The sequence below is a fragment of the Labrus mixtus genome, chromosome 10, assembly GCF_963584025.1.
Source record: "Labrus mixtus chromosome 10, fLabMix1.1, whole genome shotgun sequence".
In the NCBI taxonomy this organism is placed as follows: domain Eukaryota; kingdom Metazoa; phylum Chordata; class Actinopteri; order Labriformes; family Labridae; genus Labrus; species Labrus mixtus.
The window spans coordinates 29212938-29232459 of record NC_083621.1 but is presented as its reverse complement, the minus strand read 5'-3'; the positions used below and the strand labels follow the sequence as shown (position 1 = coordinate 29232459).

Below are 19522 nucleotides of genomic sequence, written 5' to 3'. Positions count from 1 at the left end.
GCAGCTTGGCTGGGAAGAGAGTCTGGAATTGAACTTTCTTTCAGTACCTTGCGGACCTCTGCGTATTATTCTCTTCTCTCTTTTATGATGAGAGGTGGATAGTCATGATCCAGGTTTATTTGGTTATCTTGCCATGTGGACCCCTTCCCTTACAGAGTAGAGTGTCTTAGATATGATGGGTGTCTTCTGGCAGCCCTGCTGAATGCTGTTCTCTTTCTATCTGGAAAATCTGTCATGTCCTCAGATAGACCTAGACCCTCTTGATGCAGATTTTCCATGAACGTACCCATCGTTGGTAATTCTCCCTCTCACATTCTCACGTCTGGAGCGTCTCTCTATAAGTCTGTTAGCATCACGTGTAGCTTCAGCATCTTTGTCATGACCTCTTCAGTGTTTTGGATCCTCTCCTTTGCTTTCTCTATTTGCCCCTCTGCTTCATCCGTTCTGCTGTTCCCCTTCAAATTGTCTCTAATCGTTCTTTAATTTTGTGGCGAAACCCTCTTTTTTCTTTTTTTTAATCATTTCCTTGTTGTCTGTTGCATGATCACATGGTTACAATCTGTTTCTTGGTGTGTAATCAACACTGTATTAATATCAGTGGGCTCCACGGTTGGTTGAAAAAAAATCTAGCTTTTAATGACGTGTGAGCGCACATAATTTATACCCACAAGCTCACTCTTAGGAGAGCGTGGGGTCGGTCTTTAGAAACATCAGACAGACAGAAATACACAAAAAGATCTATCACAGCCAACGACAGCAGAACTTCAGAGGGGAGCAAACACCTTCAACTCTTTACATTTTCAAAGCAGAAGTACTTCAACTTAAGTGTAAAACCCCTCTTTGTATCCTGTGGATTACTCTCTAACATGGTCAGTTCATTACTGTGCACCTCCAGCAGTCAATTCTAAAAAGAGTGAATTTACACATGTCTGATCCATGATTAAATTTCAAAGACTAGAGCTGATGTAGCTGCTGGTACAGAGCATGGCCAGCAGGCGGCAGCATCGTCCTACAGATCATATGTGGGACAGTAACAACACTGAACATGAGGCACAGATCTTTAATTTAAAAAGACTAAAAGATCAGACAGAGAGGACGGATGTTTTCAGAATCATCACATCAGCTGATTTTTTTTTCTTTTCTTTCAACTGTGTGTACATTTATTTTCTAACTCACAATTAGTGAACAGAATCGTCTTTATCTTTGGGTTTGGTCACTGAACGAAAGATACTTTCACAATATTTCTTGTTCACTTGTTATGATTGCTTTAAGTAAAACTGGGGAGGGACAGGGGTGTAGTGCAGAGTATACAGAGTTTATTTACCCACTGATTGTTCAGTCTCCATAAGGTACACCTGTTTCTTAATAATAACTGATTACTTAAATTGCAAAAACCAACGCATTATGTGACTTGTTACAACAAAACAGCAATCAGAGTTGGTACACTATTGCATTACTTTGTAACGCATTACCTCCAGTCCTGAAATCATTTACTCAAAATGCTTCACTATGTCGATGTCTCCATCTTTATTCTGTTGTCCAGTTACATTCTGCTCCTCTTCTGTGGCTTATTTTCATTTTATAACCATCCCCTCTCCCTGAAGTGAAGTAACAGAGTGTCAATGTGCAAATATAAAAGGTCAGTTTTTTTAGGTAAACTTATTATGCAAGAGGAGTCTTCCACATGTCCCTGTTTCTAAAAGAGGCCGTTTATCCTCTGCTGGACGGGCCACTTAATAAAAAAATACATTTGGTGGAAAAATTTAGAGTATACCCCACCTGCCCGAAGCTCCACTGCACCACTGAGAAAGGCCTCATATTGGGCTGTGCCTGGGGCCTCTAAATTGCTATAACCGCCACTTTTTTGGCCCACATGTCAAACAGACTGAAGGAAATGTCTTTACCCTGCACTGCTCTGCACAAAACTCCCACAACAATCCTATCAATAAGTCCCACAGTAAAGAATTGAAAACCTAACATTCATTATTATAAAAATACTGAACAACATGGCTTTAAAAGCAACATGTTGTCAAAACAACACAATTACACTCTGTAAAGATGATCACATCTTAAACACACTCTTAAACACTTTATAAAGGTCTTTGAATGAGGATTCTGCAGTAAACACATTTGGCTCTTGTTGACGCTCCATATAGTGGCCTATTGAAGAACTGCGGCCTCAGATTCCTGTAACCACTCAGCCGTGTGGTGTACACTTATCACTAATCTTTACACTAATGTTCACTTTAGATAAACAACAATGAATGTTTCCAGACATGCAAAGTGCTTAGGCTGCAATTGATTAAAAAATAATCTATCATTATTTTTCTCTATGATTTTGTAAAAGAACAACTATAATATCAATCCCTGTTGCTGGGATACGAAGTTTATGATGTGAAGTACCTCTCAAACCCTGGAGTTCTCTAAACTCTTCTCTTCCTGCATTTATTTTCCCTCTAATGTCTCTATTCAGTCCTTACTCTAGAGGGAGGTATCATAAAGAGAGGATGGAAATATTGAGAGTAAAGACATAGATAGCAAAGTGAAGCCATCATGCATAATGCATCAGAGACAGAGGGGAGAAATTGGGGAGCAGGGGGGGAGGATGTACCCATTTATCCCCTTCACTACCACTAATGTGCCCCATGGCTTTGACAGCTGATATGTCTATCTGCCGGCCTCCAAATCTGGGCGTGCATCGTAAATCTGCTGTTGTCTTAGCTGATTTAAACGGAGGGTCAAAAGTCACCTCTTCAGTGTTTTTTTTAATAATAAATGCTTATTTGAGATTGTTTAATTGGTGCTGAGGGGTTTTTCTGCACACTTCCTCTGCTCAGAGATCAGAGAAACAGAGAGGAGTCACAGCTCCAGTTCTAAAGAACACATTAATGCAAAGTGCTGTATGAAAAAAAAAAAAGGCATAAAAGTTGTAACGTGTGAATCCATCTTTAGGCCAGCGGAGCGTCAGAGTGACAGTGACAGAGCGCCCGGGCGTCTCGCTCTGGCTGGTTATCACTGTCAGGGACCAGTCTGATGCACCAGCAGGCCCAGCGCTGCGATAACCACACAACTTACAGCCCCTTTATCATAATTAGCTTTTCCTTTTTAGCCTTAAAAGGCCTTCCATTACCGGGTCCTTCTCTATCGGGCCGCTGACACACCACACGATTGGTTTCTCTCTCAGCGGGCCCCTCAGTATTGTCTCACATTACGGGGGGGCAGCAGAGAGAGCCAGAATGGGGGTGGGGGTGTTATAGACGCAGATAGAGACGACTGTTACTGAATGAGGGAGTCAGACAGAAGAATAAAAAATCATCTACAGAAAATTGGAAAACTTGAAAATAGAAATGCACAATGGTGCTTTGTTTAGTTTTTTTAACAACAGTTCCTTTCACTTGTTATATTTAAAAGTTGGCCAAGTGGTACTGTTCACATTTAACCTTGAAAAGATGTTTAGAATAAACAGTTTATTCATTTATTTCATAAACAGTTTATGGCCACAGCAGAACTGACTTTAGGTACTTTCACACTTTAGCACAAAACCTCCAAAGTCTTGGGGTTAGTCTGTGTGTATGAATGCAAACAGCCTAAAATTCACCCTGACTTTATCTGGAGTTTCTCCTCCAGCATCCTCGTGTTTATTCTGCAGAAATTCAGAGTGAGCTGATGTGAGAACACAGCAGGATATAATCGGGAGAATTCACCTTGAGGGCGGGGGGGGGTTATGTTTATTCCCTGTGATGGATGCATGATGAGAGATTGTCTACATCGGTTAAAAACTAGAAGTGCTGGTGGCTCAGTGGTTAATGCGCGTGTCCCATGTACAGAGGCTGTAGTCCTTTAAGCGGGCAGCCTGGGTTTGAATCCAGCCTGTGGCTCCTTTCTCGCATGTCATTCCCCTCTCTCTCTCTCCCTGACTTCAGACTCTATCCACTGTCCTATCTCTACAATAAAGACACAAAAAATAAATCTTAAAAACCTAGAAGTGCTTCACCTTAAAGTGCACAAAAATACATTTTTATTATTTAGGTTTGGTATTTGTGTTTTCAGTCTTTAGTTCTCTGTCAGGTCATTTTGATTTCTTCAGTATAGTTTGAGGGGAGGTGTTGGAAGCGACGGCCCCCCCACTGAGGTTTGTCTCTTTACCCTGCTGTGTGTGTTTGTCTTACATGCAGAAGAAGAGCGTCTGCTCCAAACATCCGTGTGGCCATTACATGTACAATTTGGAGTTCTGTCCTTATTGTTTTCCTGTTTTGGCTCAGCACCTTCCCATCTTTTTTTTTAAAAAGATTTATTATAAGTGTTTTTATGACTGCTGTGTAGGGCTCGACAATCAATCGAAAATGAATCGAAGCAGATATTCAGAACCTCTAACTGACGTAATCTCGCTCATGATGATTATTTTGATTATTTTCAGGGCAGAGTCACGTGACGACAAGTCCAATCCGTGACATGGAAGCAATGTCCGTTGTTAGGACTCATTTCGTCTTTAGGGAAGACAACACTGAACAAAAAGAAGTCAAATGTAAACACTGCGGATAAACTGTTTGTAGGAAATGTAAGTTATTTATTTTCTACTGTTTTAGAGAAGTTAATTTCTACTTTAAAACTAAAATGTGTCGTTTTCATTTCAAGCTTTGATTTCAGTTTGAAATATTCAATAAATAACCTCAAAACAGTTCATCAGATATTCACTCTTTCTATCCCAGCTTTAATAGTTGAGCATATTTACAGTAGAGACCATGTCAGTGAACTATGAGGGCAAAAACACAAAAACAAATAATCGTTTGTTAATCGTCATTGTGTTTAATTAATCGTGATATTGATCTGAGGTCATATCACCCGGCCCTACTGCTGTGTCAAACCAAGTGTCAAACTCCCGTCTCTAAAAATGAAGCCAATGAGGAAGTGCAAAATCCTGCAGTATGTCGAGTGTCCACTAGATGCTGGCTGCAGGAACACAGGAAGTCACATACACACAACAGGCAACATGTTTACAGCCTGGTACAAAAAATGAAAACAGATCTGATTAGTTGAAGTCATCACTGGCACACACTGTACAGAGGGTGGATTTTTTTTAAACAGCTCCTTGTTGATTTTGAAAACGACATGTTTTATCCACAGTTAGGCGTGTAGCTGACCTGATTGACAGGTGGGCGTTATGTAACAGTTCGTCAAGAGGTTTAAAACCCGCCTCAGCTCCAGCTCTCAGCCTGTCGTTAGGTTGACTCAAAGTTAGGCTGAGACAGGATTTCCAACATGGCGGCTGCTGCTGATGAGCCTCCAGCGCCCCCTGCAGGAACAGATGGATGACATCAGGCTTCATCCTTTAATATTTACAACCGAAGAGGGCACACGACACAACGTTTGTTTGTTTGTGTTTGAGGAGACGTTGAGGGATAATAAGACTGTAACACAGTAGAGTCTGAATTGTACATTTAAACGCCTGCAGAGCTGTTGCCCCTGTGCAGCATTTTTAGAACAATTACTTGGCAAGAAAGAAAAGTGCTGATCAGACTGGAAACATGTGAGTTGACTTTGGTTCTTCTTGACTAATTGTTCCAACTTTTAGCAGATTTTTTTTTTTATTTCAAGCAAACAACCACATACAGCAGCTGTCATTGTGTGGTCTTTATATCTCTCATCCTTTTTGATAAGCTGAACCAGAAGACTCCCATGCCTCCGATGAGCTAACTGAAAACATGGTGTTGTGTTTAATAAAAGGCTTCAACATGCAGACTTATTTGAACATATCTGTTTTTTTAAGAGTGTATTTAGTCACTTCGGGCTCCATTCATACAGACCCGGGCCTTGTTTACTGCTGATAACCCATCTTATCACAGCACAATGGATGTGGCTGCCTGTTTCTCATTGCAGATAAACAAAGAGAGACTATCCCTCTATTTCTCTCCTCCTACACTTCCCCCTTTTCATTTGTACATTCATTCTCTGAATGTGTCTCTGGCTCTGAGTTGCAGAAATATGTTTTTCCTCTTGGTCTGTCTGCCTCTGTTTCTCTGTTTCCCTCTCAGCATGCTTTATAGAGACAGATTGTGTTTATGTACAGCAGGGAATCAGTTAATCCATTATTATTTTATTCATCTCTGAAATCTTTGTCTATCACTGTCTGATGATGATATACACCTCGGTGAATTCAGTGAAGCCAGATTTTAACGTTTAACAACTTCCAGGCAAGAGTTCCTTTTCTGATTGACACTCACATCTACAACATACATTATGACGTCCTGGAGTAGCACCTGTTCATCTGTTGGGTCTCAGTCATACACTGTAAATATTAAAGGATGAAGCCTGAGTGACATCACCCATCTGTTCCTGCAGGGGGCTCTGGAGGATCATCAGCAGCAGCCGCCATGTTACAAATGCTGTCTCAGTCTAACTTTGATTCAACTTAAAGACAGGCTGAGAGCTGGAGCTGAGGCGGGTTTTAAACCTCTTGACGAACTGTTACATCACGCCCACCTGTCACACAGGTCATCCTGGCGCCTAACTATGGATAAATCGTATCTTACATCAAATCAAAACGGATGCATTATAAAAAGAACCTCCCCTCGTTCAGTGTGTGCCCATGATGACAATCACCAGGATGTAAACATGTTCATTTCTGCTGTAAAAAAAGCCTTTTTGGAATGGGTGGTGTACATAACTGATGGGGCTCATGGAGCCAGCCCTCCAGGATGTTGCACTTTGCATTGGCTTCATTTTTTGTCACCTAAAGGCTGCTGTTTGTGGTTTCAGTCCGAAGGTAGAAGTCAAGCTTTGTTGAGGCTTCACTCAGGCTCACTTCAGCGGTATGAGCCTGTGAATGTCTAAATGCATCTCTTTTGTGATTTAACAAACGGTGGCCTGTGTGTGGATGAATTATTTATTTTTGAGGAGTTACTGAAGGCCTACTCACATCCACTAATCAAAAAAGGAAATGCTATGGGGGAACACTACGTCTTATGCAGGGTACAAGCAGTACGATTTTTGGCTGTCCCCGGCAAGAGACTAAAGATAGCCTTCAACAAATATCTGAAAATAACAGAAATTCAGGACGATCTCGCAATGTGAATGACTCCAACAACACATTAACGTCCGTTTAGGGTTGGAGGTTTGAAGGGATCTGGACTACTTTTATCTTTAAAATTGGGACAACGTATTTTTGAGGTTGGGAATGGCGGTCCCTCGTTGGATGACTTGATTTTGGAAGTGTCATCATCGGACTAACACGAGTGGGTGAATGAAACCCCTGTCTGCTGTCAGAGTAACATTGGGTTGATCTCTGTGCTTCCATCTGCTCACATCAGGGCTCTGTGATAATGTGGAAGGAGATGGTTTTTAAATTGGAGCTGATGGATCCTCTGGGACCGACAAGAAAGTGGGTGGGGCGTCGATTTGTTAATTATCGAGATCTCTGAACCAGTTTCATACTACCTGGCAAAAAACGGCCTCTTACAACCCCCCCAACCGTGGTGTTTGAAGGTTCCCCGGCTCCTCTTCAGGACGTTCCAGGAGTCCTCTCAGACAGTCCCGGTTGAAATGAAGAATAGCAGTGTGTAATTTGAGTGTGGCAGGAGGCGAGGCTGCATCATAATGACTGTTTTGATCACAGATTGAGACAGGCCCGGGAGGGGGAACTGAAGGCGACAGCTGAGAATACGCTGGCTGACAGGGGAAGGTTTGGGAAGCTGTGGGCTGGCTAATAGACCTGCCAGGCAAGGTTAGTGAAATAAAGATGTCACCCTACATATCATATAAGCTGACTGCTCCCCAGAGACCCAGGGGGTGGGTGCGTGTTTTGGGGAGGGGAGGGGGGATAATGGGATAAAGCGGGCTAGAAGAAGCTGAAAAGAGAGGGAGAGCAGGAGGGGAGTGGAAAGCTTTTTTTTCTCGTTAATGTGGGATCCCATGGGATCCTCTTGAGGTAGTAATGAATAGGAGAGCAAGGTGTTAATAGAGATGTGGGATGTCGTGGCAAATACAGGTCAGACTCAACTGAAAGCTTCAGGCCTAATTAGTCTGTATATATGTTCAAATCAATCAGTGACAGAGGATTTCCTGCCACCTGCCAAAAATATAGTTAAAAGTGTTTAAAGTGTTGGTATTTCTAAACCTTGGTCCCATTGTTATGGCCTTATTATGGGTTCTTAAACGGCTACACCAATACATAGCTTCAGCCTTGAAATGGGCTGTGATTGCTGCAATGTAATTAGGTTCAAAGTATGTCTTCTTGTAGTGCATTCACACTTTCAAAAAACTCTCCTGTTTTCTACAACATATTCACAGGTCTTAGTCAGGTGACCGGTGTGGAGGCCTTAGAGGTCAAAAATAGTTTAGGAAAGTGTCGTCCCCCATTCAGCACTCTGTGGCGCTGCAGCACAGGCTTTTTCATTTTCCATCTCTTCAAAGCAACACGTTTACATCCCATGACAAGCTCAGAAAAAACAATGGGGTTGTTAAGATAAACTGCACATTTTGTGACCTTGTGACCTTCATACAGCAGACAGGACACTCATTCCATCTCCTCAGCATAACTTCACTTCAATGATGTTTAAGTATGTTTTTGGGAGACTCCCTCCCCTTACACCACGATGAAAGTCCACAGACAGCTTTGTGTATTTTTTCTGTGGCTGGATCAATAATGCAGCTATTTGAGAAGTAAAGGGCAATAAATGAGTTTGAATTAGCTTACAGGAGCTAGTTATCGTTAGCTAACAGTAGTACCTTTAGGATCAGCTGTCACTGTCAGTCAGTGTTCTGGAGCAGGAATATTTAGATCAAGAGAACACATGATTTAATGTCAGGATGAGGAGAAGTCCGTTCTTTTGTTCCCTCACAGGGACAGCGGAGTGTCTAACAGCATTAATCCACGATCTCCTCCAACAACAACTGACTTGCATTTGAAAAATCAAACTGATAAAACACTTAAGGTGGCGACTGAGACCAATTAATTCTCCATAGCGTCAAGCAGTAGGAAGCCTTTATTGGCCCTCAGGTGGGCAGCTCATCAGGTCACATCTGAATCTATCAGCAGCAAACATGAACTTTTACGTTTATTAAAAAAATGATCATAAAATGTGAAATGGTCAGCGCAGAGATTATCAGACAATCACTGCACTGTGTGCGTGCGTAATATTCCCAGGAAGATGACTGTGTGTGTTTATAAATGTGTTAGTGTGTAATGTGTTCATTAAGCTAACTGTTTGCTCTCTGTTAAGGGAAATGTTTGAGATAATGGCGACATTAGAGACGATCAGTTTACCCACAAGACATTTCCCATTTCAGCCTTAAATGTTTAACAAAATAATGTACTGTGTGTGTGTGTGTGTGTGTGTGTGTGTGTGTGTGTGTGTGTGTGTGTGTGTGTGTGTGTGTGTGTGTGTGTGTGTGTGTGTGTGTGTGTGTGTGTGTGTGTGTGTGTGTGTGTGTGTGTGTGTGTGGCCAGGTGGAGAGCTATATTAACTTGTCAGTGGAGACAATGGAGACTCTCTTTTTCACCTCCCTGTGTTCTCCTCCTTCCTCGCTCTCTTTTCTCCTCCTCCTCTGTGTGTGTGTGTGTGTGTGTGTGTGTGTGTGTGTGTGTGTGTGTGTGTGTGTGTGTGTGTGTGTGTGTGTGTGTGTGTGTGTGTCTGTGTGTGTGTGTGTGTGTGTGTGTGTGTGTGTGTGTGTGTGTGTGTGTGTGTGTGTCTGAACCTTCCCCCTCCCCTCTCTGCCACACACCTGACTTATGGCTGTGCAGTAATAATTTGCCAGACCTTGGCAGGCTGAGTGTACATTAGCATATAAATAGCAGATGCACTGAGTGCCCATCACAGTCGACTACATTTAATTTTTGGTTTATAAGATTGAATGGGTTTTTAAACGCAGCGCCATCAAACTTGCCAAGAGACAAATGAAGTCAGGGAAGCAGTTGTCTGAGGCGGCGCCCTCACATCATTTTTATAAAGGATAAGAGTCTTATTTAAGAGGGAGGAGGGGGGGGGGGGGAGCTAGACACCTGTGGAAGAAGCAGCATAAAGTTTCTCATTTCTCCCAGTTTTAATAACACTCCCTTTTAAACAACCCAAAGTATGTGGACACCTGAAGAGTACATTTGTATGTTAGCATGAATGTGTCGTTTCAAATGCAAAAATATTTAGCTTTCAAAGCTTCCACTCGTTTTAGTCTTTCTACCTGATGTTCAGTTTTAAAACTCAGGGGCTTTCTGACGACAGCTCGGCCTCTAAAAGAGACGACCACCTGTTCAAGGTGTCCAGTGTCACCTGGTGAAAGTGAAACAGGTTTTTCAGCCAACGCATCTTTTTCTGAGAGACGGTCTTTGCTTCTACAATTCTACAATTCTACAATTCACTTAGCAGACTCTTTTATCCAAAGCGACGTACATCAGAGAGTAAGTACAACACAAGCAAGGATCTAGAAAAAAGGGAACAATGTCAGTAAGAGCAAACGATCAGCTTTGAGTCTGATTGGACACACAGGTGCTGACAGGAAGTGACCAGAGGCAAAGCACAACATTGAGGGCAGTTCTTGAGAGCTCTAATCAGTATAGAAACCATCTTATAAGTCATCGTTATCAAACAAAAACAATCGTCACAACCATCATCATCATCAATAATATGGAGACCATCATCATTAAGTTAGTAGGTATTCATGAAAGAGCTGGGTCTTTAGCTTTTTCTTAAAGGTGCAGAGGGACTCTGCAGATCACATGGAGTTTGGAAGTTCATTGCTTATAGTTGGACTATAGCAACAGGAGAAATGACGCTAGAGTCTAAAGATAGATTTTGAGCTACCCTAGCATGCAGGTAATTGTTTATATGGATTAATATAAAGATAAGTTGTAACTTGATTAAAGCTAACATGTTCAGAGTTGCTTTGTTTCCTTTGCTTCGCTGCATTCAGCTAGCGTCTGCAGGGATGCTAGTTAACCATACTTGATAAATTATTTCAACAAAATAGTACCAAAACTTTAAAGAACTACATTTATTTCATAACATAGGTGCGTAGGCGAGGAATGAATCCATAGAAAGTGGCAGGCAAATCCCTGCACCGTGTCTGAATCACACACAAACATTGGCTACGTTTAGCACCGAAATGTGGCCAATTTTTGCCAATTTTTTGGAAATTCAAAACATGAAATCACAGGAGACCTCAAATTTTTGTTGCTGTGGTATCAAATGGGTATCAATATTGTTTCATTTTTACAAGAATCATATAAAAGTTTAAAATTCTGTTGAAGATCAGAGTATTCCAGCACACACCAGGATAGTTTAGATTGACTTTGGAGTGAACAACGTGTTTCGCATAGTGGCTTCCTCAGGTTCGCTTTTCACTTGATTAACTTTTCTTCTCAGACTTTTCAGTGTTACAAGGTGGTGATAATTATCCATCAATCAATCAATCATTATTTGTAAAGCGTCAATTCACAACAAGTGTTATCTCGAGACGCTTTACAAAATATCATACACGATAAGATGCAGGAAGGATTTCTATTCCTCACGTTCCTGTCCACACCTCCTTGTCCCTAAGTTAGGGTCGGAGTACAGCGTGCATGAATGAGGATGGCGGTGGTTGTTGGACGATACGGTCCGATGGTGAATTAAAGCTCATGTGACAACTAAAGTCATCTCAATACAGAAAATATCTACTTACATATTATTTACAATATCATATGAAACAAACACTCAAAATGACAGATCATGTCACAACTGAAGTAAATACATCAAGTATTTTAATTTAAATTCTGGTATCCTGAAAACCCTGTCATGGAGGGAGACATTCTGCACCAATAAGGTTAATGGTATATGACTTGGAGCATGTATAGTTCTTTACTTGTCTTCTGACTACTCAAAGCAGCGGGAGCAAAAAACTGCAAAACAAGAATTTTTGTCTTCAGTGATGTTTTCAGGTTCACAAACAGACTTTTCACTACTAAAGACGATCATAACTTGCATTAAATTACACCACTGTTACAACTATTGAGGTTCAAAACTGACTACTTTCCTGGTCGGTTAAACAGGATTTGAAATTCTGTTACACAAACCAACCAAAGGTGAGAAAACACTCAGAAAACAAAACTCTGCAGGTACCCAATGTCATTTGTGTCTCCAAGTGTGCCTGATGTAGGCAGCGCGAGCTCCAACAGCCCTCAGTCCTCCCTGCAGGTTAAAATTGACATATCTGTGCTGAATGTGGTTAGACATTCTCCCAGTCCATATCCCAGTTTAACCGGACACATCCGTTTTTTTAGGGATCTATCAATCAATCAATCTTTAAGCTCCAATTCATAATAAATGTGACCTCAAGACACTACAAAAGATCAGGTCTATATTATATACAAAGAACAAACATGAATCCATCATGAGCACTGACTACACCGCTCCGCCCCAACCGGATGCTCTCTGTTCACTGTGCTTGTTTACATCAGGGTGGTAGAGCGTGTAGAGCAGGAGCTACAACCAATCCATGCCTACAGCGCCACCTAGTGGCAGGGCTGTGTTGCAGTTTGAGCACAACACTTTTCATTCTCAGATGTTTACTTTGGAGCTTTTTATGTCTTTGTTCAGAAACAGGACAGTGGATAGAGTCAGAAACTGGGATGAGAGAGAGCGAGAGAGAGAGAGAGAGAGAGGGAGGGGGGAATGTGCAAAAGGCCACAGGTCAGATTCGAACCCAGGCAGCCCACTTTGAGGACCATAGCAGCCATACTATCCACTAGGCTACCAGCTCCCCTGAGCAAAACATATGACCAGCATCGAGGGCAACATATAAAAATGTAATTCTGGTGCTGAGTGGTGAGGATGATGACATTTAACCTTCAGCACTGATTGGAAACACAGAAATCCCTGAAGGAGAACTTTTCTTTTCATAACACTTGAAAGAATGAAAGAAACCTTCTTAGCACTTTTATTTCCGTATCTCTTCCTGAGGTTGAAGCTGCATGGTTGTCCTTGTGATGTAAAGCCGCTACTCTCCCACAGATCTCTTTATTAGGTCGTTAAAGAACTTCTTATTTCTCCCTTTAGCCGTCTGCTTTATTTTATCTTTGAGTAAAGATAACAATTACAGTAACACATAGCCCTTCTTTGACTTTATGTTATTAATTCTGCTCTTTTTAGGAACTATTTTTACTCCTATCATCTGACTCTATCTGTTTTTAAAGGTAAAGTTCCCCATATTTGTTTTGTCTTTTTCCTATTACAGTGACACATGGCCCTGCTCTTCTTTAAGCATCACTTCTAATTCATCTGCTAAATCTCCCGTTAGAAGCAGTTTTTATCTGCTCTGCTGTGTGATTTTCTCCTGGTGTGTGTGTACCGCAGAATAAACCAAAGCTCTGTTAAAATGCAAAGCAGCCCCCTGTGCAGCCATGTGGGGGAATAGAGGCCATATTTTAGCCACGCTCGCCGTCAGCAAAATGTTTCTGGAGGAAAGCTAATTCTGCTGTGAGACTTACAGCTCTGCCAGGCCGGCCGACAGCGCTCGATGCTATCAGGATTAAATTAAGGTGAATTAGAGACAAAGAGGCAGAAAGAGGGGGAAAAGGGATGATGTTAGGGCAGGATTTTCCTCCGGCTGGGTGATCACTTCTTTGTCCGAGGCCATTGATCAGAGCAGAATAAACCGGCTGGGATTAAAGTAGACAAGCAGAAAACCTATAGAGACTATATCTGAGCGTGTGTGTGTGTGTGTGTGTGTGTGTGTGTGTGTGTGTGTGTGTGTGTGTGTGTGTGTGTGTGTGTGTGTGTGTGTGTGTGTGTGTGTGTGTGTGTGTGTGTGTGTGTGTGTGTGTGTGTGTGTGTGTGTGTGTGTGTGTGTGTGTGTGTGTGTGTGTGTGTGTGTGTGTGTGTGTGTGTGTGTGTGTGTGTGAATCCATTGCACTGTGAGGATGAATAAGAGCAGCAGCAGCTGCTGCACAGCGGAGTAATGGAGAAAGTTTGCTTTGGTGTTTTTAAATGTTCCACTTCAGTTTAACAGAGTTCCCTCAGCTTTTATTTAAGGAAGAAATAAGATGGACTCTGTTCTCTGATTAAAAAAGAGCACTGGTTGGTAGTTTATTTTTTTTATCAAACTCAATACCTTTGTTTCCTTTAGTGTGACGTCTCACGCAGAATTAAGTCTCTAAATATCATAATGTAAAGTTCAGTTTTATAACTTTTTAAAACCATGTTTACCTGGAGTTTATTATAACTAGTGTTTGAACAATGACCGGCAAGTTATTGAGTAGGAGTTTAAGATAACACATCTGATACAACAAAATGTTAAAACAAAACAAGGACTCATAAAAAAATATAAAAACAAGCGAAAAACTGTAAAAGAAAAAAAAAGTGATAAAAAATGTTTAAAGGTCAGCCAGATGAAAACAAAGTACAGTTCTTCTTAAACACACTTATCATGCTCTGTTTTCAGCTTCATCCCACAAGAATAACATAAAAAACATAACTCAATCATTCTTTATGATTAAAATGGATATCCATGATTCATATTGTGTTAAAAAATGAAACCTATCAGTGCTTCTATTAAATGTTCATTTATCTACCACATGTATTTCAATGAAGCATTATCTGAGTATGTTTACATCTACATAACTGTATTTTAGACATATTTAGGCTGGTAGCTGACATGATTGACAGGTGGGCGCAATGTAATGGTTTGTCAAGAAGTTTAAAACCCGCCTCAGCTCCAGCTCTCAGTCTGTCTTTAGGTTGACTGAAAGTTAGACTGAGACAGGATTTCCAACATGGCGGCTGCTGCTGATGATCCTCCAGAGCCCCCTACAGGAACAGATGGGTGACATCACTCAGGCTTCATCCTTTAATATTTACAGTCTATGGGGATGACATGCAGCAAAGTGCCAAGGCCGGACTCTAAATCCTCGGCTGCTGCCACCAGGACTGTAGCCTAGTCTCTGTACAGGCTGTCTGGCCAGTCAGCCGGATGAATCTTAACCAAAGGGTTTACTTCCTTGCTGTTTGAATGAGAGCAAATTGAAGATTGAAACCATTAAAGGTGCAAATGGAAGCTATGAACCCTTTTCAGTGTCCTTGCCTGTAATTCATCAAATATCTATGAGCCAATTTCCAATATTTATAATAAATAATTATAATAAATAATAATATTTTGCATAATGATAGTCTGGGAACCTTTCAAAGTGGTAAATTGGGTTAGAAAAGTGAAAAATTTGGTTTCAATCAAAGGTGAAGGAGATTTTGGTTCCATGCTGCAATTTTTAACTCTAAATTAAAGTCAGAAAAAGCAGCAAAATGTAAGAAATAACTGCTTCTTTTGATAAGTGCAGTGTACAACAAAGTGCTTTCTCCTGATAAACAGTCATCATGTTTTTTTTATACCGCTAAAAAGAGAAATAATAAAACCGGGCTGATGTAATATTTTTAATAGATATGAAGAATAACCTTTGAAATATACACATCATGTTGTATTCTTTTAATATAAAACACGTTTTCTCCCTCTCAGACCTCCCACCATGTCTCTGTGTTAATGAGAGCTAATTAGCCTTTAATTGTTTAGTTGCTGGTTAACGGGATGGAGAGTGTTGTAATATGACGGCTTTTAATTGGTGTCAGTGTGTTGGATTGAGAGATGCATTCATGGCCGTCCGACGTCTTAGTTCTGTGTGTGTGTGTGTGTGTGTGTGTGTGTGTGTGTGTGTGTGTGTGTGTGTGTGTGTGTGTGTGTGTGTGTGTGTGTGTGTGTGTGTGTGTGTGTGTGTGTGTGTGTGTGTGTGTGTGTTTCGGGGATGGTAGAAGGACTCATCTTTTGTAAAGTAATTCTGACGTTATAATGGGTTTTATCAGCAGCAACACAGCAGCCTTTCTATTGAGCGCTCTCACACACACACACACACACACACACACACACACACACACACACAGATATTACAGACTAATGAAAAAGAGGCCTTTGGGAATAAGAGGTTAGCTTAACGTCAGGTTTAACTGCTCCTCATAACGCTAATCACTGTGATTATTATTCTGCTAGACTGAAGGGTGTCTGTGTGTGTGTCCTCAGCTGTTAAAGGCAGAGCAGACACACACACACACACACACACACACACACACACACACAGATGCACATTTGTGTTATGGAAATGACCCCTGTGCGTATATGAGTGTTGTGTTCTGCATTGCAGCACAGCGAATGGCTAACAACCCCACCAGGAAATTAAAAACCATAAATTCTGCTTAGCACTGATAGAAGCTCATCACGTGCACTAACACACACGGACATGCATAGGCACACACAGACACACGCACAGACACAATTGTCACCATCCCATTTCCCCCCGTTCCCCAATAAGATCACACAACCCTGAGGAGAGTGAAGGAATGAAGGAGACACTCTGCACATTCTCAGCACATCAGAGTGTAATGTTATAGAACTACTTTAGGAGACTTTTGTGTTTGAACATTATTACATATTGGAGCAGAAACATATCTATCATTGTAGTCTGGATTTGTTTAGATATATATCACAATCATGTTAAACATCTGGCGAAACCAGAGACTCATCAGTCAAACCTAAGACTGGAGTTTTTTCAAATCTTGGGTCATATGTTTAGAAAACGCATTCTTTTGTAAATATGTAGCTAGGACGCCTATAACGTTGAGAACGGGTTCTGCTGTCAAAATTTAAAACACTGTAGAGAGCTGTCTCCCCCCGCCCCCTCCTCTCTAAAGTCGATGCTCACTCAGGTTGCCATGTCACAGAAACTGAAGCTTCAGTGTTTAGCCAGCTCTGCATCGGTCTGTAAACCTTTCTGTGACCTTCTGGTTGAGACACACACTTATAGTCTTGCACAAAATCACAAAGCGATGGATAACAAAGACAAACAAAACCAACAAACCATATGACATATTTTTGTAGGCCAACCCGGAAGTAGCATCGCCATGGGGTCTAACGAGAATTCTCCTATGGGATGTTTTCATTGGATTTTTGATTATTGCAGAAAATAATCTCTGTGTTAAACACACGTTTCTGAAGCGTAGGCGTTTTGTTCAGCAGGATAATCTTCACAGATGAACACCATTTTTATGATGTTTGAAGTGTTAATGCGGCCGACAGAAGTAAAAAGCTAACGTTATGCTACAACCTACTACAGCACGGTCGGATGATTGTGACGTCACTAGCGTTATGCTTCAGACGATCTCCGATAAACTAATCCACGTAGTTTAATAAATAGTTTACTAACATAATATTCACCTTAACCTAAAGATTAAACCTACAGGAGACATCTCAGACTAGTGAGAGAGTTCCCGCCCTCTGTGTCCGGCGTGATGACGTTTAATGTCCCCGACAACCACTGTAGACACATTTAGCCACTTGTTAGCAACCACCTTTTTAAAGACGTGTAAAAACTTCAAACTTCACAAGTGGAGGTATTACCTAACGTAGTTTATGTGGTCTAACAAAACACCAACATCTCTACAGCTTGTGTTAACCACAGACCTTATTTCAGGAGTCTAAACACAAACCCATTCAAAATCCACATTGACTTTTAGACGTTAGACCACATGGCGCTAACATGCTAACTTACTTCCTGGTTTCAGGACTCATTCCTGTGGCGCTCTATACAGCCGCTGAAAGAGTTTTTGTGTTTGTCTAAAAAAAGTAAAAAATGGGAACAGAAACACTGCTTCAAATGTGCACAGAAAGAATCTGTCAGAATCATTTATTGTACATTTCTGCTAGTTAAAATATAATAAATGTTTTCTAAACTGAAGACAGAAGATCATTGAAATACTCTTCCTCAGATAAAGGCGTCTGCAGACGGAGAGGAGGACGAGGACGATGATGATGATGATTTCGATGAGGTTCCAGAGAAAGAAGGATACGAGCCGCACATTCCTGAGCATCTCCGAGCCGAATACGGTGAGTCACAGACACACACACACACACACACACACACACACACACACATAACCAGCACCTTAAACCTCCCGACACGTGCATAAATAAGGAAGTTAAGCTACAAAAGAGGACCTGCTGCTGCCCTAATCTTTTAAGATTCACACACACACTCCACAAACAAACACACACACTTCAAAGAAACAGCTGCTGGAGAGTAGGGACCAGGTGACATTTATTCTGCAGACTTCAGGCTGTAGGCTCATGAGAATCCAGGTGTTTAATTATACAACCTCTATTCTTTTATTGAAAGCCTCCAGTCATGTGTTTCACTAAACGTTACCGGGAGTAAGAGGAAGAGCAAAAACACAAACTTGAAATACATCGTGTTTCAGGTTATAAGACAACAAACTCTCAAATTGCATATTTGTTCAATGAACACACTATGAAGCTATGAAGGAGTTTTCCTGCTATGTGTCTGGTTATTCAAAACAAGAAGTTACCAAACATTGTGTCTTGTTTTTGTTGTTATTGCCCTGGTTTGAAACAGACATAAATATTGTTAAATTCATACTCATATCATATCTTAGCTTAAAATCTAAGCTCATCTAAACTGAGTTTTTACCTAAATATGAACCATATAGTTACTAGATAGATTATAGATCTTTATGTTTCTCAGATTGAGATCATATACATTATTGGATTTAATGCTAATTCCGTTTATATTTACATTTTGTATTTTACAAGAGTATCTGTTTGATATGATGCACTGTGCCTTTAAGGTTACCCATGGTTACGGTTGGAGGTGTGATATTGCTTTAAGACAAGTTAGGTGTGGCTGTTGCTGGTGTTCGGTCTGTGTATGTCCTCGTGCTTTGTTAAGGACAGACATTAAAGTATATATACAGCAGAAGTTGTCCCCACACCTGAAGATATCTTTAATAAAGTTTGTTTAGAGTTATAGTTAACTTCAAGACAACCGAGGATTAAATCAACATCATACAAGAAGCGCCGTTACATCAGCAAGGGCTGAAAAATAATCCTGAAATAGAAAATGTTCAGTACAACGTATGTCTCTTTTCCTTTTTTTCTACAGCTTTTACTATTTTCCACATTCTTTGTTAACTATGAAAATAAAACAAGCGGACTGTTGTTAAACCAGGTAAGGTAAAGTGGATAGTGAAAGGAGATAGGAGGGACAATTCGAATGCACCCAGAGAGTGGTCAATCAGGAGGCCTTGCCTAATGGTCTACAGGTGAAATCAACAGGAGTCAGCAGAGGGAGCACCAAACAAACAGGAAACAACAGTGATGTAACAGAGGCACTATTAGCCACCGAATGCTAGCTGTGCTTTCATTTGGATACATGTTTGTTATATTTGAACGCAGAGTGATTGTGGTTCATTCCCAGGAATAGAAAACCTCATTGAGGCCGATCAGCTCACACAGAAAGAGTCAGTCTGCTCTCACACACTTCCTTCTGACTGTTAAACACATGTTCTGTCTGATTCTGAAATGCAGCACAGCCTTGTAATGGAGACAGATAGTTCCTTTTTTCACAAGAGTTTCCCCCTGTGTATCTGTGATGGATATTTCCCTGTCAACACATCCATTCTACCTTCACACACACAATCATGGTAGCTACATGTAGACTGCT

At 41.0% G+C, this 19522-nt stretch overlaps 1 protein-coding gene across 3 annotated transcripts in view; it reads left to right on the top strand.

The window, feature by feature from the left end:
• Positions 1-19522, top strand: part of uvssa (UV-stimulated scaffold protein A) — a 44742-nt gene that overhangs the window by 7741 nt on the left and 17479 nt on the right. For all 3 annotated transcript variants that reach the window (XM_061049089.1, XM_061049090.1, XM_061049087.1), the window contains exon 9: positions 17772-17889. In XM_061049089.1, coding sequence (XP_060905072.1) covers positions 17772-17889 — 118 coding nt within the window. The remainder of the gene's footprint in view (positions 1-17771; positions 17890-19522) is intronic.